General features: G+C 45.8%; 1 protein-coding gene across 1 annotated transcript; it reads left to right on the forward strand.

Annotated features, from left to right (window-relative positions):
- The first annotated feature begins 18,338 nt into the window (after positions 1-18,338).
- LOC144105438 (uncharacterized) lies at positions 18,339-26,826 on the forward strand. The gene is made up of 5 exons (XM_077638556.1): positions 18,339-18,498; positions 24,909-25,069; positions 25,175-25,257; positions 25,817-25,906; positions 26,633-26,826. Exons 1-5 carry the CDS (start codon positions 18,388-18,390, stop codon positions 26,776-26,778), a joined length of 591 nt encoding a protein of 196 aa, XP_077494682.1. The 5' UTR covers positions 18,339-18,387; the 3' UTR covers positions 26,779-26,826.
- The last annotated feature ends 574 nt before the right edge of the window (positions 26,827-27,400 follow it).

Consider the following 27,400-nt stretch of genomic DNA (forward strand, 5'->3'; position numbering starts at 1 on the left):
ATATGCGCCAGCTTTTTTGAGCACTGTCTTGTAAGGCGAAAGCTCCCGGCCCATTTTTACTTGAGGCGGTCAACATCAGACGTTCGGTCGACACCTTAGTGTCGCCGTGAGACAAGAGATCAAGAAGGAAATGAAAAACAAACTTGGGCGAAGTTTAATTGGCCGTTGAGAGTACAATGCGATAGCATTAAAGTGCTTCCAGACAAGTAATCCTTCTTTTTCATAGATTCATAAATCGGCGTGTCCTCGCATCACTACTCCCGCAGTGGTGCAGAGATTAAGCGATGCGCCACTGCCTCGACAGCTGGCCCTTTTAAATACGTCCACCGGTGGGGCCTGTGCAGTCGACGCTGCTCTTTCCGACCTCCAGTAAGCCTCATTTTAGCACAGATAGTTCTTTTCGAGGCTCTCTATCTCGCTACCAATGAGGTGAGCGCAGTACCAAGTTTGTCAGGTGGCAATCATTGCCAGCTGCAATTGTGGCAAGGTAGATCTCAACACAGTGGTGAAGTTACCACCAGCTTTCTTGTCACACGAAGGAATTAATGCCTGTTTTTCTCATGAATGGGACACTTGTCAACGCTTGAGGACCGTGATTTAGGTGAATGCAGAGCAGGCAGGTTGTACTAATTTGTATACTTGAGGAAAAAATCTCGGGATACAAAGCCGAATTTTTTAAAATGTACTTCAGATACGCAATAGGTAGTTCAGTTCAACATTTACAAACATCCTGTAGCTTATACCTTCCCTGAAACCAACTAATTTATAATTAAATGTGTCATAAAGCTGTTCAGCTTATGTAAAATCTGTGTAAAAGGCTAATAACAGCATACATAGTAAAATTGATGAAATATTTTTGCTACATACCTAGCAAACATCTGACTTATTGCTACTTACGGCAAGCTGTTAATGGGATCTTAAGAGGCGAATATTTTAGGGCAGTAAAGGAACGCAGGCTTGGGAAGGAGAGCTCACTTTTCTTTCTGAGGACGCCAAGACGTTTCTTGAAAGACATGCGACATCTGCCATTGTACACATCTCAAAAGTGTTAGTGCTAAATATATATAGTGCCTGTCCGGCTACACATGCGCTTCCAGTACCTGTAAGTGAAATAGGCGGAACGCCTTACCTCACGTTAAACACTCCCTTTAAGGCGTCGCTATCACCCTCTCAAATAATTCTGGCTTAGACAGGGAGATTCAGAGCTCCCTCAAGAGAGCTATTGACACCATTAAAACCTTCGTACATGCGAATGGCCTCGATACTCCGCAACAAAACCGGAACTGCTTATCTTCCGTGACAGGAGAGTGCGCCGACCCACCGCCAAAGAACGCGAGCTCATCACGCTCCACATCCACACACACCGAGACCATTCGGGTCCTGGGGATGCTGGTATAGAACAATACACAGCACTCAGAAGCAATACAACGCGTCCGCATCACAGCTCACCAATTATTTGGGCTTATCCGTCGCATCTCCACCCGCCGTTGAGGCATGAAGGAGGACGACCTCTACCGGTTAACAAAGGCATTTCTCTTCACCAGGACAGTATACTTCTGCTTTTGCTTTAACCTTCGCTGAAAATATGACGAGGCAGTAAACGGAATAATCCGCTTCGCATGCTAAGCTGTCCTAGGGTTGCCACAATACGCCTGCACACAAAACCTCCCCCAAGACGGCATAAACAGCAATCTTACGCAACTTACAAAGGCACACAAGACAACCCAAATTCATCCCCTCTCCAGAACAAAGCACCGGTGTCTCATTCTTCACCTGCTAAACATCAACGCAATGGGTGATCCCTATATAACAGCCTCCTCCAGACAGGCGTACATAGCCCCCTCGTTGTCAAATGGCTACCCAAGAATATGCTCCTTGGCCGACACGACGCGCGCCGTCAGCAGAAATCCCGAGCACTTAATGATTTCTATCTTGCCGACGTTGTACATGCGACATACCTGGACGCGGCAAGGCGAGATTCAAGAACCTAGGTGGTCTGTGAAGCCACGCCGCAATCTACCCTTATCTCCGCCGCCACGGTGCGCGTCCCCTCCCCTACTGCAGCGGAAGAGACAGCGATAGAGCTGGCCATCGCTGACTGCCGTATGCCCGTAGTCCTTAGTGAATAAAAAGTAGCAATCCTAAAATTCTGGGCAGGTTACATATGCCATTCCGCCGCACGCATCTTGAGCGGTTGCACTCCCGACCGCAAAATTTACCTAATCTGGGTACCCGTTAACGTGGGCAACTCTGGTAAAGAAAGAGCAGACCGATTTAGGCCGAGAATTAACAATCTGGGCGGCCGGCCCACCAGGGTCCAGACGCTCTAGCTGAAGCCCCCCCCCCCCTCAAGACATTTGCCCACGTCACCAATTTTCATAAAAAGACGAGGCGTCGTTTCTCGCCTCCCCACCCCGACCTCCACAGAGCGCAAGCCACCCCGCTCCGAATATTGCAAACGCTCTCAACTCCTAGCCACTCCAGGCTACCACTAATCACCAACGGTGAATATGACCCCACACGCCCAAGTTGCTACCACGGAGAATCCGCCATTCAGGCGCATATCCTCTGGGGATGCGAAAATCACCTGCCCCCACGGGCCCTCCTGCCAGCTCCCTCGGCGGAAAGGTGCGACCAACTCCTCAACCAGCTATACAAGACCAATCAACCCTGGGCCCCGGACGTAGCCCCAACTGGGAGCCACAGAAGACCAAACTGTCTTAATTCCAGACACCGTGGCAAATAAGTTGTCTCTTTCTCTCTCTCTGCCTATAAGTTAAATTGAAATAATTAAACCACGCAGAAAACGCTGAAATCGTTTCGCGCCTACCGCTATAATGTGCACCAGTATGAGTCAACCAGGTTCATTCTGCTGGAAGAGAGCGAAGTAATGACCTGCCTCTTATGCGCATGTGTTTAAATACAATTATGGATATAAAAGCTAAACAACTCTTTTTAACACGCCGTTCTCGGTCAAACTGTCGCACAAGAATGAAAAGTGTGAAGAAGTTATTTATTATTTCTCAATTCTTTTTACACGGACAACGTGTTAGTACAAAGTAGTGAACCTGTATTAATTCAAGACACCTATGGCTATAAAGTTCTCTCTCTCTCTCTCTCTCTCTTTATCAGTAAGCTAAATTGAAATAATTATTCCAGGCAGAAAACGCTGAAATCGCTTCGTGCCAACGTTATCATAAAATTGTGTTTTGATAGAGGGAACTTTCAACAGGTTAATTTACACTGATTTTCTGGTAAGGAGGTCGAACTTTATTTGCAGACCTTTTGTGTTCACCCTATTGGCCGTATGCAGAGCCGTACTATAGGGAACCAAATAATTAGCAATAATGTTTCCCAGCTTTCCGTCTTCAGACGTCTACCACGAGGAGTCAGCCGGGTTCATTCTGCTGGATGAGAGCGTGTCGCGAATTGGTAGCGTGTCCCCTACTTTTCGAAGGGGAAAGATATCACGGCCAGGTTCGAATAAGAGAACAAAGAGATCAAGCAAAACAAAACGAAGCGTATTTATAGTTTAAAGGAAAGAGGGCCAATAAAAAACGCACACGCCTACAAAAATCCACACTCAACAAGCGTAAACACTACAGAAAAAACGGAGAGTTCACCAGGTGCGGAGCGTCCCAGGTGAAGCGGGGGTGCCTCGCACACAGGGCGAACGCGGGTCAGTGTAGTGCGGCGCGTCGCTAGCGATGCGTCGAAGGAAGCGACGGAAGTGAGCCAGGTGGTAGAAGGAGCGGAGAGGAACACAGGGCGACGCCGGTGTACTTCCGTCAGCAGCCCGAAGAACTTAGCGGCAGCAGAAGGAATAAGCGTATCCTGGTCCAGTCGATGGCGTCAAGAAACGCCGGAGGCTTAAAGAAGGCTATCGAAGAGTGCCTTACGGCAGCACGGACCTTCAGTCCATCGGCTGCCACCTCCACGCTTGCAAGGAACGCAGGAAGATTGAGTAGGTGATCCAAGAGAGGTCCACGGCAGCACGGACCCAACGTCCGACGGCTGCCACCTCAAAGCTTGAATGACCCGACCTCTGCTGCGCTGTCTTCCTTCACACCTCGGTTATCTGACACGTCAGCTCTCCGCTCCTCGTGCTGGCCACGCTCTTTGTCACCGTCGCCTCGCACACACCCTTCGCACGGGCACACGCGCAACACTGGGCTGGCACGCGCAGCGCTCCGCTGTCCGACGCACCAGTGTGGACTCCCCGCGTTCACAAATCCTCCGAGGACCTTTTGTGCACCTCAGAGAGCGAAGTAATGACCTGCCTCTTGTTGGCATGTTTGCAATACAATGATGCATAAAAACTCTTTCAAACATACCGTTCTGGGTCACACTGTCGCACAAGAATGAAAAGTGCGAAGAAATTATGAATTATTTCTGAATTCTTTTTACACGGACAATATTATAGTACAGAGCAGTGAACCTGAATCGGCTGTATTTTCCGGGAATCAGCTGTCATCCGGGAGCTGGCCCGGAAGCTTCAATCACTGGCAAAAGATGAGCAGGTCTTTCACTCCCTTTTCCTCACATCAAGGTTGCAGAGCATTTGCGAATGCAATTGCCGTGCTTGTTTTTGATATCAGGGTTACAAAACCTTAACTGACATTTAAAAACATGAACAATAAATTAAACAAATCATTGTAAATTACGCCCATTGCAGTATTCACCAGTGAGGTCAGGCGTCGTAAAGGAGAACAAGCGATTTTTAGTTAACTGTGTAGGGCAAAGTTAGGGGAAAATCTGGATCCGTGGACTGCCTACTTCTTGTGTTCCAGAGTCGCATTACTGAACTTTAGTATTGAAAAGTAATTCAAAAGTTCTTTCTTAAGCTGTGCCTTAGAGCGACCATCAAAGTAGTGTGTTCCTTGGCAAACCAGATGACTTGCCCCCCCATGGCTCTTCAGCGCGCATGGTTCTTATGGAAGAACTTGACATTTTAGAACGCGCAAGTCTACATCCATATTTATTACGATTTCCCAGAAGGCGACAACTGCCTGAATGACATTCATCAAAAACATCTGCATTGACGCAGATGTGTTATATAAACCTCACCTTTGAAATATGAATTGTAGTTTGAAGCCACATTCTATGTGCCCTTTCGCAGTGATCAGAAATATGTACCTTTTTGACGTACCAGTCGTCAAGCCTTAAATTGAGGCCGCAGCTGTGCAGCCTTAAATTTTAGGAAGTAGACCACGCTATGCGGGTTCTCTCAGTGGGCGCCTATGTACTAGCTGCGCTAGCGTTGGCCTGGGCTGTTCCTCTCTATGAAGACAATCCACGATACTTCAGAAAGCAGTTCGCTAGTGAATTGAGTATATTAGGCTTGCTATTTTGTTTTTTGCTGAATTTTTTTGTAGAGGCTTGATTCCTCACCATAGCAAATTCTCAAATCAGATGACTATAACCAGTCCTGGGGTCGTAATTTTGTAGCAATTCACTTCGCCTTCGAATCAGTTTTTATTATTTCATTGGTCGCTTCACTTAGTGCGGTAACCCGTTGTGGATGATGGCACCCTGGACGTCAGAAGAACGCACCAATATTGCCAGTTGTGTGCATAAAACTAGCGCACACCGATGATGGCAAGTAATGGAAATAGACATGTCTGACACGCCTTACGATTTGAATCGAAGCTAGCCCAATATCATCAAAGAAACAGTAAGGTCAATACGCGACTGATCGGCGGGTTATCGGGCTTGCGGTTTGGCTTGACCAAATGAGGCTGCTTTAATGGGATAGCGGTGGTGAAGTCACCAGTCTAGCCGTGGTGTGACTGGCGGTATTGGGCAGTTCCTTCCTCTTTCCTCATGATTGACCGACCGGATAAATAAAACATATACCATACGAAACAGAAAAGGCGTCAACTGCTGCAAATTATGGCCCCTCAATTTTTTTGCTGAATTTAGGAAGCTCACACTTGCTGTACAAGTCAAAACTTTTACAATCGTAACCCCTTGAGCACACTCCACTGAAACAAGTAGCCGACACAAAGTTAGCTTCAAAGCAGTGAACCAATCCAGGTAACGAACTTTAAACGTGACTTTTGCCATTGCGCTGGTACGCAGGGGCTCATGATGCGGGATGACGGGGCGCCACCGACTGTGTACTGGTGGGACATAACTCACCTCTTGAAGGGACATCAGGTGTTCTATAAGGAGCGGCTGTTAGATCGGCACCGCCGCTAAAAGCTCCTTCCGTTATACATCTGTCATGAAATACCCTTTCGCTTCAGTGAGCGGCAGCATTTTTTGAAGCTGCTAGAAGTTCGGAGGATAACGACAGAGAGCGTTTCGATCGATATTGATGGGGCGTTAATAGCGCGTGGCGTCTACTTGTACGGCCTTTCCATTCAGGGTGGCTCAGAAACGAATCATTTCTTGGGCTTCTGATTGCTCCGAACTACCAAGGTGAAAGGTCTTATTCTTGCCACTCCAGAAGACGCCTTGTTTTTGTTATCAACTGTTCCAGCGCTTTCGTTTCAGAAGACACTTTCGTTCCAGCTCTAGTTTCAGAAGTCTTTACTGGGCAGACTGGCACGCTCGGATTTGGCTGATTCAGACTGTTTCGAAATAAAACTTTGCCCCGGTTTCTCAGCAAGGCAGAAACGAAGGTCACATACAGATGATCCTCGTAAGAACCTACGTAGTAAACGAGTGTTCACGATATCCGGTAAATATTTTCACCAATTATTCCTCTTCTAATAGCTTCTCCACAACTCGCATTACACGCTCAAATGGTTGAACGTGGCTTCCTTTCATAAACATTCCATTCTTTCATCAGCAAGTTCGCCCGGAAATCTACGAAGCACTGAGTGAACTTGTGGCATTGCACTACTAAAGTGGGTGCAGTTGCGAACAAGTGTTTGGTTTTTCCTTCTTTAAGCTTAGTCCCCTAGGCGACGTGCGCGGTCTGGCGGAGCCGTTTCTTGGAGTACGTGCATCCAAAGCCTGCTGCAGTGCTCTCCATCATTGACTGAAACCTACGTGGTGATGGCAGTGTGGGCAACATTTGTGGCTCTTCCCTCAAGGGTCAGCTCTGTAGCGACCTGTGCTTGGAGGCAGTTTAGAGAAGTCCTTGGCACATCTAGCACTTCCTCTTCGCACCACGCGGTTTTGTTCACGGTCACAGACGATGGCGCAACTCTCAACGGGAAGCATCGCACAGAATATATACTGTTTACAGAGGCGCAATTTAAATCCCTAGGCAAATATTCACAGGATGGCTAGCACTGTCTCACACAATTATAAGTGGCAGCTGTTTACGTATTTATAATTTACTACATGTTGAAGTAGAAAATATGAGTCGGCTTCATACTTATAAAGATCTATAGAGCTCTTTTTAGTTTTCCCCACATGCTCGCTTTTTGGCAAGATGTCCTCTCCAATAGACCGCTTTGGGCGCGCGGCACAGCCAGTGACCCTCCCCTGGAACAGCGCTTTTCTTAGTAGCTGCCGCAGGTGGACAGTGGTATGCTTCTCCGCTGTCACCATATCCTTCCTCCTCCTTCCACGGTAATCACCCTCCGGATAGTTCCCGTGTTAATCATCTTCCGGTTGCGTATTCCTACGATCTCGCCAAGCCATCTTCCTTCCAGGTACGGTAATTATCCTCCACCTCCACATAGGGTAACTACGCTCCGCGTTGATCCCGTGCAACCACTCTCTATCGGCGCCTTAATTTCTCGCCATACCTTCCTCTTTTCACTGTAACTACCTTCCTGTAATGTTTTCCAATGCTTTCGTAATGCTCTCCTCCTTCCCCTGTAACCAACAACCAGTTGGAGATTCCTCCGCCGTTGCTACACCCTTCTTCCACGGTCACTTTTCTGCGGAGGGTTTCGAACATAACCATCCACCTGTTATGCTCTCCTCTGTTATACCGTCCTTCTTCCACGGCAACATTTTCCGAATGGTTCTCATTGCAACGTCCCAACCGGTTACGTCGACCACTACGACGTACTTCTAGGATGTGAAACCTAGGAACCGGTGCTTTATAAATGTCGCTCCCAAAGCGATGGCTCTAACTGCACTTGATGCTCGTCGGTAAAACCACTTCTCTGCGTTCTCGGCCGCACTAGGTTTCAAGGTAACAAAATTTTTGAGGTAAAGCACCGACAAACACTACCAACAACATCTGAACCTCGTCAAAACAGCCGCGAATGCGAACCTCGTTCAGCAGGATCTGGTGACGCCATGGGTGGCAAACTGATGACAGGAGGTGCCCCTGCCATAAAGGCCGGACAATAAACAAAAATAGCGGTTTGTGTCAATAAAATAGGTTTAGCCAGAGAGTGTCTAGTTCAATTAAAAATTACTTAAAAGCGAGTCATGATTCTCAAAAAACATCGTGCGCAGTTTACAGGCCTCAGTGAGCTACTTTTCGTGAAGAAGCTGACGAGAAGCCACATTTTGAGGCCTTTCTTTCGCTGCCAGGCAATGGTGAAGAAATTTCAGTTTTCTCAACGAGTTCGAATGGAGAATGTTCTACACCGCCCCTTCGATGCCAAATAGGATGTGACTGATGAGAAGTTTCTTGTACTGACTGCTCTTATTTCCAGCGAAAATAAAAGACATTTTCATCAAATTTTCACATGTCTTTTTCTTTTGTGTGCAACTCACACAGCGGCACCTTTGTGACTTCGTTGTTTACACCGACAGCTCCACCCCACGATCAACCGAATTCTTTGACGTTTAGGACAGAAAAAGGTAAGTGCCGTGCAGGTGCGGGACGAAAATTTCAGATCCTGGAAAATCAAGGCAGAGAACAAGGTGTAAATATCAAGGAGCGGCATGTGCTTTTTCTACATGTGATGTTTTAAGAACGCAATACTGGCGTCAATGTGAGAAAAGTATATGGAAAACAAACTACAGTGCCCAAATTTGTAACAATCTGAGTGCATGAGGATAACCGCCAAAATACACTTCAGCACAATAAAGATGGCCTATGTCTCCCTACTGGCACCAACAAATTTGTGCTGACAGTCAAAAAAGCTCAGCTCAAATGGGCATCATTATCAACAACGTGACTACGCCCAATGAAAGACGACTGGTAATGCCATATTTGTCCAATTAATCGTGCCCTCTGCCGGATGCGGCTATCTTACCCACAGCGCACCAGGCCAGTTCTCAATTGTGATGTATACAGAGCTCGCATTCTAAGATAAACGTGCGAAAATGAAAAATTACTTGGCCGCCCACACACAACCGACATCTGACCTTGTGGCCCCCTTTACAATATTTTCTACCTTCGCTTGACAAAATCACAAGGTGAAAACATACAAGATGATGTTCGCTGACCGAGAGCACGGCTGCTTCATCTTGGTTACGAACGAAGGAACTAGGCGCCCGTGTGCTGTTCGATGTCAGTGCACGTTAAAGATCCCCAGGTGGTCGAAAATATTCCGGAGCCCTCCGCTACGGCACCTCTTCTTCATTTCTTCTTTCACCCCCTCCTTTATCCCTCCCCTTACGGCGCGGTTCAGGTGTCCAACTAGATATGAGACAGACACTGCACCACTTCTTTTCCCTAAGAACAATTTTCAGTTTCGCTCTGTGCGTGATGCGTATATGACCGCTGGGGCGCGCATTAGACCGGCCTATCACATGGTACACTCTTAGCATAATTGAGGGCAGCGCCAGACACTTTGCTGTTATCATCGAAAAGTCAAAGGCACCGGATCAGTCTGTCCTAGTTGCTCAAGCAAAAGGCTTTGTCGTCGGAAAAAGCCGTCACCCTAACCGCCCCACTGCACGAAAGATGAATTTTATGAACGCCAGGAAGTCGTTGATGATTTTTAGATAGGACGCTGCTGACCGGAAACAATAATGGCGAGAGGGGACAACCCTGCCTGACCACAATGGTGCCGGGGATGGAGTGGCCCGCTTTTGATTTCCACCTACAATCGTCACGAACCATGGCAGACAGTTCGAGTCACCTCTCTTCGCTTACTCCCTTCCCCTTGCCGTGCTGACTGGCCTGAGCATCACTGTGTGCCACTGCCGACGAATGGTCTTAGGAACGGTACCGCCGCCATCTCAAGGCCGCACTTATCGCCCATGCCACACCAACGGAGTGGTTTCAGCGCCTACCACTAGCCCTATTAGGCATACGCTGCGCCTTCAAACAAGCCCTCTGCTGATCAACGCCCGTCAAAACTTTCCTGTATCTAGTAATTAACCGCCTGTGTCTTGGCCACTCCCCCGTAGTGGGTATGTGCCAGCAACGTCTGAGGCTTTCCTTCCTTCCTTCCTTTATGGCACCTGACTTCGCCTTCCTAGTGACTTCTCTGAAGTTTCACAATTACCTGCCAATCCAAGGGCGTTTACGCAGCTCTACCGTGATGTGTTTTGATATCATCGACTTATGCCATGCGTCAAGCATAACTCGACGAGTTTATATGTCGCCTCACCTCAGGACAGCTACCTATACATTTGTCCGTTAAACCGCTCTCCGTAGTCACCGTCAGCTGCATTACATAGCTTGGGTGCTTTTTCGTCCTGGAACTCCGTACAGCATCATATACCATCAGCATAACCGGCACCGCCATCTCCGTAGCCCTAGAGCGGCTGATCATGGCGCGCCTTGTCAACAACTCAGTAGCTCTTTACATTCCTGCTCACCTGCCCTCAGCGACAACGGCAACTAGACGATTTCAGTAGCGCCAGCACACCTCACTGACGCCAGCATTATTACTCGTCACCCAGCCCCTGCCTAAGGGGAGAGAGACGTATAGTAGCGCCACCCCTTCACTGCGGACCGCAAGAGGAAGAAGATGCACGAAACGCGTGGCACAAAAGCTTGTGCTCGAAGTCGGCTCCTGGGATTTAAAACAGCCCTGGATTCGAGCACAAAGCAAAGTTCTTGCCTTCGTTTGCGTTGAACGATATTTTAAATGAGCAATTATGATATGCTTGTGTGATTTGTTTATGGCGAGATTCATTTTAAAGACCCACTTTAAGCTATCAGTAACTTAAAGTCATTGTCAGGCGGATTCTGCCAAGCCAATGCAAGCGAAATCAAGAGCAAAGCCAACACAAGATAGTAAGGACAGATGGGCGCAGAAAAATGACAAGTACAAATTAGCGGCATAAAAGAACAAAAAAGAAAGGAAAACAAGAAAGAAATTAACACAGACACCTGAATACGTTTTGTTTGCAGTGCTGAAGCATGAGAATCTGTTAATGATTCAACAAGAATTATCGTTCTGCGGTTTCTGTGACGTCGCTTTTCTCCAATGGCGAATTTTACAACTGATTCGTTTTTTCCAGATAACATGTTTTATTATGTGGAATAAAAATAGAAAATAGTGATATAACGGCATACACTATCGTAGAGAATAAACCACCAAGAATAGAATGAAAGTGGCCAAACAAGGCAATGGCTCCGTTAAAGTATGACGGCTCTCGAGAAATGTTCCATTAGACCGTAGCCTATTTTGTGGCATATTTTTCTGAGTTGTCTGTGGCTTATTTCGCGCACTTTAATGTAAGGAATACTATTCAGAAATTCTTCCTTTAGCTGCTATTATCCGAGTGCAGCTAAAGGATCAGATTTTCAATAGATAAATTTGGTCTTTTAGCAGCATGTTAAGGCGGGGGGCTGTAATATGCGTAACAAAGGCTTCATATTGTCTTATCTAAAAGGATTCACCCTCTACCATGCTTAGAACAACTCTGGCACTAATACGCTTCCCAAATTATTTTCCCTTGCTGTCAATATGTCGCAACTGGTGTTGGAACGCTTCAATCCAACCTCATTAAGGAAATGGTTGTCGCCGCAGTTTTCGCTCTTGAAGCAGTCAGATAAGGCCCGCAGTACAAGAATCCTCGCACCGTTTCCGCATTTAGTTTATCTGCCTGTAATGTCTCGTGTGCAACGCTTACTAACGCCCTGTAATTATTATCAATCAAGTTATCGGGGTAAGATCTTTCCAGTCCAGCACATTTCCTTGCAAAGTTCATCAGTGGGCAATGGTTTTTCGTCACAAACTTGATTACTCAAGAATTACGATTTTAACTTCTTTAGAACCTATAAAATTATTCACCTTGGCAAAAAAGAAGCAATCAGAATTTGTGAGCTGTGTAAAATATTCAGGAAACTTCTTGTTTACACAACTCCCAATGCAGTTGGCGCATTCAGGTTATACAAGGTATTGTTTGCGGACCGTCGGAGGCGTTGCTTCATCCTTGTGTTTGTCGAGAGGGTTGGCATAAGGGGTGAGTCTAATTCATGAAACTGCCTTAACCGCAGACAATTTTGTGCGCATGTTGGTCTACAATGTTTTTAATTTTTGTAGCTATGCCTTCTTCGCAGCTGACATCCACACAATATTACTCTGACTGGGGGGGTGCTACGCATTTCTAACAATCTGCATCTCTTTCCTACTTCATCGAACACCTAAAGGATCAAATGCGCTTGCACAACGGCGATACAACCAGCATGCATGTTCAACCGGCGCTGATTTTTCAATACCTCTCTTAGTGCTGTGTCACAAACCCTTGTAAACGAAGATTTGTCGGCTTTGGCAGGAGCTGAAGCCAGGGAATATCTAGTGAAACGATCGCGTGTACCACCAGCAAGCGCACGAAGCCAGCCTTGTCTGCAGAGCCGTATAGGAAGCACCGAAACGAGCAACGTAATGGGCGCAGCGCGTGGAAAATTTCGAGTAGTGCCGTCACTTGGTAGCTTTGTATTGATCCCTCGAGCAGCTTGCGGTTTTAGCATTTTGTTGCGCCATCTATTATTCACAGCGATGCCGTGGCTGCTTGCATTTTCTTTTGATGGGGCAAAAGTATCTCATGCAAGAGCTCCATGCTTAGCCGAATACGGTGACCACCGAGCATGCAGTTTTTCCGTGGCGTTAACTTGAATTTCAGAAAACAAATCAGGCTTTGTCATTTTAGCAGTTCAACATTAGTCGAAGAAACTTCGCAGAAGCACTAAAAGACGAGGACAGCGCTTGTCCTGCCGTTTGTCTCCTTTTCGTACATTCCTTCGTCTCAGCAGTGTTTTGTGTGGGTATGTTAGTTGTTTTGTTGTGCGGATGTTCAACAACTCTTGCATTTTGCACGTGTGTGCTAGGCGCACAATCTCAGTGATGCTCAATGAAATTTTTCAGCAAACAGCTCTGGCGAAATCGGGAAGATATTCACTCAAGGCCAACGAAGGACAACGGCAAACGAGACAAATCACTCGCGTAGTGTCCGGGCTTTCTGGTCACACGAGTTGAGGAAATTGTCGTTCGATCTATGCAATTCGTAACAGAGCGAGTGGTCATGCCTCACTAAGCCAGGGTGTAAGCAAACTGCGATAAAATGTCACTGCTCTTTTCATTAGAGAAACCCCATGCATTGAGTGGTCATACTTCAGGTCTGCAACGATTAAACTAATGTACTGTTTTTTTAACAGCATGCCGACTTCTTCAAACAAGCAGCAGAGTAGACCAACTTGTTCCCAGGCGGTGCCAGGACATCTATGAAGAACACTGCCCTGGAGCAACCGTTGAAATTTACAACCACAGGTGCCGGCAGCTGCTTGGACAAATTGTGATGCCACGGGGCTGAATTAGTCTGCACTGTAAACGGTTCATTGCGCTACAAAATGTACCGAAAATAAAAGGGGCGGAGAAACTGAGGAATTACCATTTATTTTATTAGAAAATTCGGGTGCAGCTTGAAGTTGTTTCCAGATGCCTGCACTGTTATCTTTATTTTTAGCTGCATTTCAGAGTGCAGGCCTAATTAACAAAACTAAGAAAAAAAAACTTCAACGCACTGAACTCTCTGAGCTATTTCTCTTTCTTTTCGACGAAATATTTGTCCTTTCCACGACAAAATGCGTTCTGAAAACAAATAGTTCCTCTCGAGACTAAAAGCAGAGAGGTTAACCCATAGTCTCCAGAAATTAGTTCTTAGGGCGCAGGAGTCCGTCTGAAGCGAGTAACGAATGGTCGCAACAGTTGATCCAAATAGAACGACAGCTGAAAACAGAAAAGAAAACTTTCGACTGAGTTTCCAAAAGACCTGCTATTTCGCCTCTTGGGAATATGCCAGCTTATTCGAAATACCACTTGTACCTTAAATTGGTACATGAAACTTTTTATACCCTATCAGACCACCCCTCTAAATGGTTGAGCTTTCCGAACACGTAGTTATATATCACGCGTGTAAGCGGTAACGGGAGCCAAGACACTATTTATCAACGCATTCCTATTGTTTGAGCAACGTGTAGCCGATTTACAAGCATAGGCGTCCTCAGCAGTTTTTTATAAGCCTTAAAACTGAGACCACAAGCTTATAACGGCGTTCTTGGACTGAAGATTGTGATGAAACCCTCCGGTTCCAAGGCAAGCTGTTGGAGTCATCGTACCATTCGATCGATGCCGCCGGCACTGTATCTGAGCGGCTTACTTTCTTCATTCTTATGGTCTACGATAAGCGCGAACACTAGACAATCCACAAAGAGACAAGCACAACGACAGACGCTGAACTATTCCGTAGATCGCGTCGATCACCACCTGTTTGCTACTTCAGAGCATTGCTTCGCTCCCTCTCAGTAATAATAGATGCATTTTCAGCATAGAAATTCAATTTCGCCATCATTTCATTGCAGTGCACTAGTTCTCCCAATACACGCTTCGAAATTCATCGTATACATATCGCCCCATTCTCAACTACCGATCACTCCGATGGCACTAAACCTTTAATAAAGCAGGAGTCTTGGCCGCTGAGCAAATAGCGACTGTGATCTTATTGATGAAAAATGAAATTGCATCTCTTTTTCTTCTTCCGTGGCAGCAGTTTCTTTCATCAGGAAACTATAGCCACAAATGTCGGTAGCATACAGCGGAACAAAGCAGACAGCAGAACTGAAAATGAAGTACAACAGTACAATATGCAGGGCGAGTTGGCTTTTAACATCCATATCTACAGCGCTAAAGACGAGGCAGAAGGAACACACAAGTAACACAACAGAGCGCTCTGTTGTGTGACTTGTGTGTGTGCTTTCTGTCTCGTCTTTAGCGCTGTAGACATGGAAAATGATGCAGTTCTCCCTCTGTTTGTATCTCTGCTATGGAGGGCTAAATATTTAATCTTCAAAGAAGTACGGCGCTACCTCGCTTCTCTGCTTGCCTTTTTGCTAAACATGCTTCCTCTCTGGAGACCAACAGTTGTCGCTACACTTGAAAGGTTGAAAGATCGCTTAGATTGTAGTTTGCCTTCAATCGGTCACGGCAACTTTTCTTTTGCTGAAAGCGCTTCTCGACAAACTTGCCATTTATTCAATTGAATTCAATTTCTATTTATTTCGGATACTTTATTCGGATATAAAGAGAAAGCTAATATATCTTTGAAGGAAGCAAGAGTAGATTTACTTGCTTTTTTTAAAACCAGGCATAGTTACATCTTTGTTGGATAGTTAAACTAGGAAATGGATATGCCTTACGCAGAGCAATTATTTGATCATGTGTAGTTTTAGTGCCATAGTTAGTTACATCTTTTTTGGATTGTTTAACTAGGAAATGGATATGCCTTACACAGAGGAATTATTTGATCATGTGTAGTTTTAGTACCATACTTTATTCTTGGTCTTAACCCCGCCAATGAAATAGTGCGCAAGTTGTATGCCACATCTCTGTTTAAATATGTGTTTGAAAAGGCTGCATAATCATGTTTATATAGTGGAAAATATGTGTGATGTGTAAAGAGTAAACAGCTCTGGAAATGATATTGCCACGACTCGGTAGAATCTCAGGGAGGGCTTAGAGATAAAAACGGTTTTATTGTCAACCAGAAAGAGATCTGCGTTTCAAGTTCTTTCACATCCAGCCTCGCGCTCGAAGACCCAGTCGTCATCTTGGCATCTTGTTCTAGGCGGCAATATGTTCAGCCTCTCGAGTTCATATGGATTGATGAGAAAATACCATTTTAAGGCTCTTTTTTGTATCAGAGAGAGACGCTCAAAATCTACCGTGTTGCGTGTTCCCCAGACTAGGTGGCAGTATGTAAGGTGAGAGTGGAAAAACGAGAAATACAATTGTCGCCTGCCACGTTATGGCAAAAAATCTTTGTCTGTATATCAATCCAAGCGATCTAGATAACTTCACTTGGATATGATTTGTGTGCTCAGAACAACTAAGGTCAGAGCTGAAAAGAACCCTGTAAATCGACTTGAGTTTGCAGGCATTAATTTAAAATTATTAATGCTCAACCTCATGTAATAAATTAGTATGTTTTTTTTATGAAAATACTATGAACTGAGTTGACAAGCCTGTTCCTAATGTTGTACGCTTGTTTCTTTCCTCTTTGTATTGTTGTTTCTTTGTAATCTACACCACTCCTGCAATAGCCTTGCTAGACGCTCCAGACTGTATAAATAAATAAATAGATAAACAAACAAACAAAAACAAACAAACAATTGAATAAAAAATAAAAAAGCATAAGCCGCTGAATCAACAAAATCATTTTGTCGATCAATCCAGAGTTCATAGAGTCAATCAATACTTAAATGAGCCCAGTTTAATTTTTAGTGCACAGGAATACACGACAAAGGACGCAGCCACTTTTTTTAAATTGACCCTGCAACCTATAAAGTGAGTCTACAAGCTTTGCTTTTTTCCCACGCCAATCATCGTGGTAAAACGGTGCGCAGTAGTCTAAACCTAGATATCCCAAGAAACAAAAAAGACTGCGTTTCGTACAGCAGAAGTCCTTGAAAAGTTATCTTGAACTGACACTGAATAAAATTTTATGTAATTATTTTTATCATTAAAGATTCATTCCTGAGTCCTAGTTATTCTGCGTTTTTCATGCAGCAAAAGGCGGAATTATGCCCAAGAAAATTAGATATAAATATTTTGCCACAAGTTGATTTATATTTGGGACTTCTTAACGAAACGATGATATTGCGCCGTTTCGAAGGAAACGGCTGGGCAGAGTAGCGCCTTGAATCTGCGGCCAAAGTTAGCGTTCACGCACGCATTTTGCTAGCGAAATCTAACGCTGAAGATGACAACTGTAGTCCGCTTTTTGGTGTTTTTGTAGTATAAAAGCTTTGTTCTTGATAAGAGAAGTCTTTTCTTGTCATAAGTAGGTGCTAGATAGATCTAGACCGACTTCTATTTCTCTTTATTGTCCATCTGGAATAACTTCTCAAGCACGTAGTCAGTTATGAGAAGGGCATAACACTAAACGGTTTTCTTTAAATGCATTTCTGCGTTTCCTTGAATAAGGAACGGCTAGCGAATTTAACATTATGGCTTGGTTGTGCCCTAAAGCAGTTTATTTCTTTTCCTTATCTACTAAAGCAAGCACAAAAGTTTCGAAATCTCGTTTTATTAGAATTTCAAAATTTTTAGCCTTGCCCAGAGTCAAAGAGACAGCGACGTTTCCTCCTTAATTTTGGGCTGGACTGATTATATGCACTCGTCTAAATAAGCTGATTCTACTGAGACATCAGAGAGAAGCCTGAAAGAGAAGAAATGTTGCGAGCTATTTTTTCGGTTCGCAAAAACGGCTGAACTACTTTAGATACATATTTTTATTTCAGGGAGATTCTTACTGCTTCAAATTAACATAAACTTTTTCTCCTAAAAGCGTTTGCTGATAAAACTGGTAGCTAGGTAGGGCGCTGAACGCAGCGATAATTGTATTTAGTGAAAATCTATTTCCCGACGCTAGCAGCAATTTATTTTTTCACAACATCAGAAACGTTCTGAATAATTGCTGTGCAGGTTTATAAAATCAGGGTTACAAAACCTAAATTCACTTTCACAAAAATAAAACAAAACATTCATCGCAATAGTAGTTATTTACACCCATTAGAGTGTTCACCAGAGAGGGCTGGGGTTGCCAAAGAGGTCAAGTGATTTTTAGTTAACTGTGCAAGGCAAAGTTCCTAGAAAAGCCTGATGCGTGGACCGCCTGAAAGCCTAATTCTTGCGTTTCAGAGTCGTATTCCTGACCTTTAGTATTCATAAGTTATTCAAAGTTTGTTCTGAAGCTGTACCGTGGAGCAATCATGCAGAAAGCAGTGTGTTGCTTTGTAAATCAGATGACTTGAGCGCCATTGCTCTTCTGCGTGCAAGGCGTGACGTTTTAGAAGGCGCAGGGCTATATCCATATTTATTACGATTTTCCAGTAGACGACGACTGCCAGAATGACATGCGTTAAAAACATCTGCATTGACTCCGATGTCCATTATTATAGGAGAAAAAACAGAGAAATGAAAGCCTCAGATTTGAATTATGATTTCTTGTTAGAAGCTACATTCCGCATCCGCTCCCGCAGTCATCAGAAATATGTACCTTTATGATGTACCAATGAAAAAGGCTTAAACTGAATCTTCAAATTCTGAAGAAGCCGACCACGTCATGCGGGCTCTTTCAGTGGGCGCCTGTATACTGGCTGCAGCAGCCTTTGCCTGGTCTGTTCCTCTCTATGAAGACAACCCACGATACTTCAGAAAGCAGTACGCTAGTGAAGTGAGTCATTTAAGTTTGTTTTCTTTGCAAAGATTTATTTTTGTAGACGTTTAACTGCGCACCTTAGAAAATTCTGCAACGTGGTCATCTCAGTGCCTCCTGTGGACGTAAATTTGTAACAATTCACTTGGCATTTGTATCACTTTTCATCATTAGCCTAGCGGCGCTGATTTCCTCTGTCTGCATGAATGACTTTGAACTGGCATAGGAAGGAACTTTAAGCCGCCTCAATTAATAAAAAAAAGAATAAAAACCTGTATAGATGGAAATCGAACCCGGGCCTCCGGCATGAGACGGGGACGCTTCCACTTCAACACGACTGTTTTTCTCTTATTCGGACTATTATATTTTACAAGCTTATATATGCAGGAAAGACCTTTTTACGTTATTTTCAAAGTTGTCAGCCATTAGGCGAGCAAGTTAAAAGAAACACGACGCCACACAACTAAAACGAACCTCTTAACACAGATTAACTAAAATGGTGGCAGTAAAAGACAAGACATCAATAACAGGAACAAGTGAGGTTGATGGTCACTGTCTTGTTAATTGCCTTTAGGCTGGTGCGCCATCTCACCAAAATATGTGAAGCGGGAGACGACAAGTTCAGAATTCCGGTCCAACCTGCGCGTTTTCCACAGGCTATGCAGTCCGAGCAAGAAAAACATGTCATTGGGTTCGTGTTCATGTGGCGTGGCAATTAGGTAGCGCACATTGTGAGAATTCAAAACAATTTCTTCAGTGTCGTTTGTAGAGTGTCCCAAAATATTATCCCCCCTTTGCAGCCAATACAGCAGTGTTCGATGGTTTCAGGGACATCACATGGGCGACAATTAAGAGAAGAAAAAATATTTTATTTGTGAAGCCCCATTTTAAAGGTACAACTTTCGCGTGAATTTAAACGAAGGATGTTTTAGTATTTTTCGAACAGGATATTTATTTCAATGATGCGATGTTTTAGGTGTCTAGGTTTGCCAGCGCTTCCTTGAAGTGTGTAGAGAGCACTCCGCCATGACTATTCGACTCTTGGATGTGAATGAAGGCGTGTCTAGTGAATGCACAGATGCCTGAGAAATATATCCTTGAGATATATACTGAGGTGGGCAATAATAAATTAATTATGGGGCTGTAAATTACAGATATTCTAATGAAGCGAGTAGCGAAGTGTGTTTCCAATGAATTTCTTTCGTGCATGGCATGCAGTCGTAGCGCTATCATGCGGCACCCGCGGAAACCTCGACACGCAATGAGTGGCAATGGTTCAGCAGCTGGCGCATGTCTAGCGAATGCACAGATGTCTTAGAAACCCATCTTCGAGTTGTGTACTGAGGCGTTCATGGTTGAGCGACATGGATAGTAATGAAGACGCAGGCGCTTCGACGATCTCTCGTGATGGCAGTCGTCCGGAACGCACTCAGCATTACAGACGCTAGACCACCTCTAGTTGCCCGATACATCACTGCTTTCGGCAACCATGTTCACTAGACCTAATTGTTTTTATTGTTATATTTTGGACTTCTCTCAGTGGCCTAGCTTGTGGCGGATTACGGCACACTGGACGTGAGAATGCACATATAATGCCACTCACGTGCGCAAAGCAGCTGCACACCGATGGCGACAAGCGATTGAATCCGACAAAATTTGTGACGCGCAATAAAATCTGAATGGAAGCTACGTTATCAAAAAAAAAAAGTAGGGTTGCTGTGCGACAACTCCTGTGTTATCGGGCTTCTGACTCAGTTGAACTAGATGCCGCTGATTTAAGCGGATAGCGGCGGCACAACCACCAGTCCGGCCGTTCTGTGGCAGGTGGTTTTGTGCACCTCCTCGCTCTCCTTGTGGTTGACCTACCGGGTAAATGAAACGTACATGATGTGAAATAGAAATCTTGCGTAGCAAATTACGGCCCCTCAATTTTTTTTTAATATAAAGAGCTCCCTTTTGTTCTACAAGTAAAAATCTTGTAATCGTAAACAATGCGCAGAATTCACAGAACAAACTGCCGGCATAAACTTGGGCTATCCTAATCCTGAGCACTGCCTTCTCCTCCACCAAATCATAGCCTTTGTTCGCGAACAGGTTACCGGCCAGCTGTCTCATTTCACAATTTCAAAAAAGCGTCCATCATGTTTCTGACTCAGCCCGGTCTTTGGCCGCTACCTTACACCGTGTCGTGCACGACCACGTCGCGAATGTGTTGCCGTCTAGCCCTGTGGTCCAACCTGTGCAGCACCCCTGACGTACGTTCAAGCGATGGCCAGGCCGCGACTTCAGCCACTAGCCGATTCCTAACACGCCATTCTTTCTTTCCGCCCTGCGCCGCCGTCTGAGTCCACGTCTTATACTCCGTTCTCCAGAGCCCGCCCACATAATACGCACCCTTGGCGTACTGCAGACATCCGACCGACCCGCCATGTCCGGCCATGTAGCGCGGCTTTGCCGCCAGGATCTTCTGCCCTCTCGACCTGATACGTAGTCCTACCCGTCCGATGTCGAACCTTCCTCGCCAGGAAGCCCGCCCGGTTCCCCCTTTGTGTCCCCAGATCACTAAATTTACGCCACTCACCGATCGCCTTCCCCTCGTTGCGTTTCCCTTCTCCGATGCTGTGACGTTCTAGCTCCGCTTTTCAGAGAAACCAACAGTCGCAGTTCGGGGGGCAAGAACTGCGCTTCTTGCCTTCTTGCCCTCCGTGTCTTTCCGCTAATGTTGTCGTAGTTTGGTGGAAGCCGCAGTTCTCGCTTTCGTCATCACGAGCGTTGAAGCGTCCGTCATGAGTGAAGCTCTGTGCCGTCGACTCCGCAAAGTGACTACCCGCTTTCTGTCAACGGGGTAAAACTCCTTCTCACAACTCGCCTTCTTCAATACAGCCGTTACCCTGTCCTGCCCGCCCGTTTGATCGCTTTGACATAGACCTCTATGGTCGCCTTCCTCCCACTCCCGCTGGTCATCGTTGGATTGTCGTGGCCGTTGATCATCTCACCCGTTATACTTAAACGTCACCATTGCCGTCAGCGTCTGCCCGTGGCCTAGCTTCCGTTCTTCTAAAGAACCTGACTCTTCGTCATGGAGTTTCTTAAAAGCTCCTCAGTGACCGTGAACGCGTGTTCTTGTCTGACGCTCTTGCGGCCTTTCTCAAGGAATGCCGAATTTTCCACCGAACCGGTTCGTCTCATTCCCTTATGACGAACGGCCTGACAGAGCACTTTAACCCCCCAACCCTCACTCACATGCTGGCCATGTACGTCAACGCCAACAACTTCAACTTGGACAAGGTTCTTCGCTTAGTCACCCACCCGTATAACACTGCGACACAAACCACCACTGTATTCTCTCTCTTCTTTCTGATGTACGGCCGCAAGCCATCGTGCACGATGGATACTCTTCTTCGCTACCACTCCGACATTTCTGAGTACACGCCACTCCGACGCCGCTAAGTAGGCCGAAGAATGCCGCCAGCTCGCTCATTCGGTTACCGCACAGAATCAGTGGCAGCAAAAACATGAGCGCGACACCTTTGAGGCCTTTACAACCTCTCCCGCCGACTCCATTGTGTGCCTCTGGGTTCCTCCCACAACTCCCGACCTGTGGTAGAAACTGCTTTTGTGCGATATCATGGTCCCTACTGGGTTCTCGAACAGACCTCGCCTATCCATTACATCGCTGAGCTCTCTGTACCCTCTGTGGACCTGCGTCGCCGTCGCCGCGAAACCATTCATGTTAACCGACTGAAGCCGTATTACGAGCCCTCTGTGGCTTATTTCCCATAAGTCGCCAGGATGGCTCCTTTTTCACCGCAGGAAACTCTTCTGTACCGCCTGTAACGAGTTCCGCAACCGGCATGCGCCGACAATACGCTGCGTCTCAAGACACAGGAGTTGCCCCGGTCGCTTGATGCTTGCTATGCGTGAATACGCTGCAAGATGTGACGCGGCGGCTCGGTCTCTTTGAGGACACATAATAAACGCACGTCTACACGTTATACATCTGTTAAGGAATACAATTTCGCTGCAGTGGTCGGCAGAATGTTTTGGAGCTGCTTACTAGTGATGGACTGAGTAAAAGGTCGGAGTAGTTCGGTAGAGATAGCGTTTATATCGTTAATCATGCTGCGTTAAGAATGCCTGGAGTCCACGTGTACGACGTTTCTATTGAGGGCGCTTCAGAAACCAATCCTTTCGCTGGCTTCGGACAGCTCCGAACGAGCCTGGCGGAAGGTTCCCCCCCAGAAGAAACAATATTTTTGTTATCAGTTGTTTTAGCGCTTTCGTCCCAGAAGACACACGCAACTTGCTGAAAAAACACTGGCACGTTCAGGTTTGGTTGATTAGATCTGTTCTGTATAAACGAAGGTCGCAGACAGATGATCATCGAAAGTAGCTCCCGAAGTGAACGAATCTTCAAGGTGCTCGTAGATTATAGTCACCAAACATTCAACCAAGCATACATGTTCCACAACTAGTCTTTTTTGGCTCAAATGGTTCAACGCAGGTTATGCCTAGAAACGTTTCGTCGCAACATCAGAAACTTTTCCTGGCAATGGACGAAGCACCGGGTGAACTTGAGGCGCTGCACGACTACGGTTTGTGCTGCCGTGTACATGACATTAGTGTTCTTTCTTTAGGCTTAGCTCCTTCTGCGACGTGCACTGTCTGAGAAGAGCCAACGTTCTTTTTGAAGTCTATGCAGCCAACGGCTGCTAGAGTGCGCTCAGTAGATGGCAAAAGCCTCCGTGATAATTTAGGTGTTTAGGGCATTGGTGACTTTTCCCGCAAGTTGTAGCTTGGTGGCGACCTGGGTCTGCGGGGCCGTTTACAGACGTGGTCCTTGGCGCACCAAGCAGCTGCACATGACGCCAGGCGAATTTTATGGCAGACACGGACGACGGCACGTTTACATATCGGGAGTATCATATTGAATAATTTTGTGTACTGGGGCGCTATTGAATCCTTAGACAGCCGCGGTGGCTCAGTGGTTAGGGCGCTCGACTACTGATCCGGAGTTCCCGGGTTCGAACCCGACCGCGGCGGCTGCGTTTTTATGGAGGAAAAACGCTAAGGCGCCCGTGTGCTGTGCGATGTCAGTGCACGTTAAAGATCCCCAGGTGGTCGAAATTATTCCGGAGCCCTCCACTACGGCACCTATTCTTCCTTTCTTCTTTCACTCCCTCCTTTAACCCTTCCCTTACGGCGCGGTTCAGGTGTCCAAAGATATATGAGACAGATACTGCGCCATTTCCTTTCCACAAAAAACCAATTATTATTAACTGACAGGACGGTTACCCCTGTATAACACAATATTCCGAGACAGCTCTTCAGGTATTCATAATTTACATGCTGAGGCAGTAAATGAGTCGAATTCAGAACTGTATAGCACCAGAGTGCTTTTTTTAATTAACCGCGCATACTTCCTTTTCGAGCAGCTCTCCTTTCCAGTGTGCCGCTCTGAGTACGCAGCGCTTAAAGTGACACTCCCATCGGGTGGTGCCTTTGGTAGTAGCTGCCCGCAGATCGAGAGTGCTACATTTCTCCACTGTTGGCATACTCTCACTCTACTTCCACAATAACCACCCTGCGGAAGCTTCCCCGGTAACCACCTTCGTGTTGCGCATTCATAATCTCTATCATACCATCCTCCTTCCAGGGTAAGCGTCCTCCACCTCCATCCAGGGTAACTACCTTCTGTGTTGTCCCTGTGGCAACCACTGTCCGCTTGCACCTAATTTTCTCCCCAAACCTTTCTCTTTGCACTGTAGCCACCATCCTGTCAAGTTTTCCAATGCTTTCGCCATACCCTCCTTCTTCTGCGGTGACGAACATTAGGTTGGAGATTCCTTCGCTGTCGCCACACCCTGCTTCTTTCACGGTGACTTTCCTCCGGATGTTCGCGGTGCTAGCCACCAACCGGATACGCTTTCCTTCGTTAACGTCATGCCCTTTTCCTTCCACGGTAACCACTGTCGGAATGGTTACTACGACAATGCACCTACGGTTACGTCGATGACCACATCTTACTACGACGAGAAACTAGGGAACCGGCGCATAACAACTGTAACTGTGAAAACCAGTCTCCCATAGCGATGGCAGGAACTGCACTCGATGCACATAGGGAACAAACTTTTCATCGTTCTCGGCCACATTCCGTTTCAGGGTAATAGAACTTTTGAGGTAAAGCACCTACAAACACTCGCAACAACATCTGAACCTTGTCAAATGTGCCGCGCATGCCAACCTCGTTTAGAATGCTCTGGTGGTGCCACAGGCAGCAAATTGATGACTGCAGGTGCCCGCTAAGATAAACACAGGACAAAAAATACACAGCGCTTCTTGTCATTAATAGGTTTTGCCAGAGAAACGGTAGTTCACTTCGGTAAGACTTATATGCGAGTCGTCATCCTTACTATCATCGCGTGCAGTTTACAGGTCTCAGTGAGCTACTTTTCGTGAAGAAGCAGACAAGAAGCCACCTTTTGAGGCCTTTCTTTCGTTGCCAGGCGATGGTGAAGAAATTTCACAGCTTTGTCAACGTGTTCGAATATAGAATGTTCTACACCACCACTTCGACTCCGAATAGAATGTGAGTGCTGAAAAGCTTCTTGTATTGATTTCTCTCACTTTCATTGACGATAAGGCATTTTCATCAAAATTTCACATGCCCTTTGTTTCTTTGCTTTTCGCATAGCGTTACCTTTGTCACTTCGTTGTATACCTCGACAGCCTCGCCCCATAATCAACCGAACGCTTTGACGTTTAGGACCGAAAAAGGTAAGCTCCTTGTACATACGGGACGAAAATTTTAGATCCTATTAATTCGAGACAGCGAACCAGTCTTGGACATTACAAATCAAGAAGCCATATGTGATTTTTTTGGCTACAACTGTTGTCTTAAGAAAGCATTGCGGACGTGAATGTAAGAAAAATATTAACAAAACGAACTATACTGCCGAAAATAATACCGTTCAGAGTGCAAGTTGCTAACAGCAGAAATAAAGTGTATAATACAACGAAGCACAATAAGACGTCCAACTAATTTGTGTTGACAGTCGACAAAGCGTGGCTTAAACAGTCATCATTATCAACAACCTGACTACGCCCATTGCCAGACGACTGCCAACGGCATATTTGTCCGATTAACCGTGCCCTCTGCGGGATGCGGCCATCTTACCCACGCCGCACCGGGCAAGTTCTCATTTTGATGTATGCGGAGTTCGCTTTGAATGCTAGACGCGCGAAAATGAAAAATTACTTCGGCTGCACACACAGCCGACATTTGACCTTGTAACCTCCGTTACAATATTTTCTACTTTCCCTTGACAAAAAAAAGGTGGGCCATTCAAAACATACAAGGTCATGTTCGCTGACCGAGCACACCGTTGCTTCATCTTGGTTATGAACGAAGGAACTAATGCAAGAGGTGAGTCTAACAACATTTATTTGTGGGCTGAAAGATTTTATATCCCTGTTTTATCTTTAATCGGCTTTGCCAGAAAAGCAAGAAATGTATATTCATTCTATTCATAACTAATAAATATCGAAACAAAAACACCCCGAAAACAATTGCGAAATATAAGGCTGTTGCTGCTGTTGCTGCTGATGGTAAGAAAGGAAAGTGCACAGGCCTGCCTACTGGCTCAAGCCGAACCACGGTCGCTGCCGCGTGCTGAAAGCAGGAGTGTTAAGGATAGGAGAGGAAAGATAGAAAGAAACGGTGCGCGCTATTATGCCCTGGGCCAATCCCGGAGGCAGTGCAATACCGGGCCGACCCTTGCCAGAGGGCGTCTAGCACTCCATAATATAAGGCAGCACACATCAAAGGGTGTGTGCATAATGACGCACTGCTTCGACCAAGCAAGGCGAGTGCCTGCGCAAATATCGCGGGCCCTCAGTTTTCGGCTCAAGTGCACGGCTGATTGAATTAAATCCACGCAAAATTGCCACAAAACTGCTAGTCACAACTTAACTTGAGTCAGCCAATAATCGGCAGCTGAACTGTCAACCAGCGCATACATAGACGTCTATAGAGACCGTTTTTGGAGCCGAAGTGCTCAAAATAAATCCGTAGCCTTTCAAAATTACGGTGCAAGCGGCCGCTTTGGCATGCAAACGCAGAAAATCAGACCCCCCTTTTATTTCCACACAGCATGCCGGCTTTTGCGGACGGCCCGAACAGTGGGTCAACGAGCTCCAGTGGACTGCCAGAAGGTCTACACGCAAAACTGCCCCAGAGATAGCATAGAAGTCTACGAGCGGGACTGCTGGCTGCAGTTCGCGCGAATAATAGCTTGAAACAATTTAAATACCGCACATTTCAATTGTTATTATGTGCCTTATCAGCACTTTGCAAAATAAACATTTTTTCCTTTTCAAGTGGAATCATAGTAGCATTTATTGCGCAACGAAGAATGCGCTGCAGTTTCGATGTGAAGCCGTTCAGCACATTTATATCTGAAACAGATGTCCGCGATCTGCGTGTGTGCGCACATGAGCTACACTTTTTGTGCGCGAACAACTGTGTCACCATTTACGTGTGATGTGTTGTTCATGTGCACGCATGTGTTATAATTTAAGCAGTGAACGATAAATACAACCACAGGACTTTCCAGATGAAGTGATCTTAGAGGGGTGTCTCAAATTTTAAATAGGGGGGGGGGGGAAGGTTGAATGTAGAGGAGTAGGGGGTCATTTTTAATTTCCAACTTCATACTTTCTTCCACCAGAAGCCAGCTATGGACGATGTATCCCCTAGCATACATGTGCTTCTTTCAGTGAGAATGAACAGAATTTATAATCGTGTTTTTTTTAAACACTAGCATTTAATGACATCTCAGAAAAACAATGTCATGTGTGAACTTTCCCCAAATGGACGTGTAGGATAATCGCTGCACGATAGGTTTCTTGCGCTCTCACA

Source organism: Amblyomma americanum, chromosome 9 (assembly GCF_052857255.1).
Source record: "Amblyomma americanum isolate KBUSLIRL-KWMA chromosome 9, ASM5285725v1, whole genome shotgun sequence".
Classification (NCBI taxonomy): domain Eukaryota; kingdom Metazoa; phylum Arthropoda; class Arachnida; order Ixodida; family Ixodidae; genus Amblyomma; species Amblyomma americanum.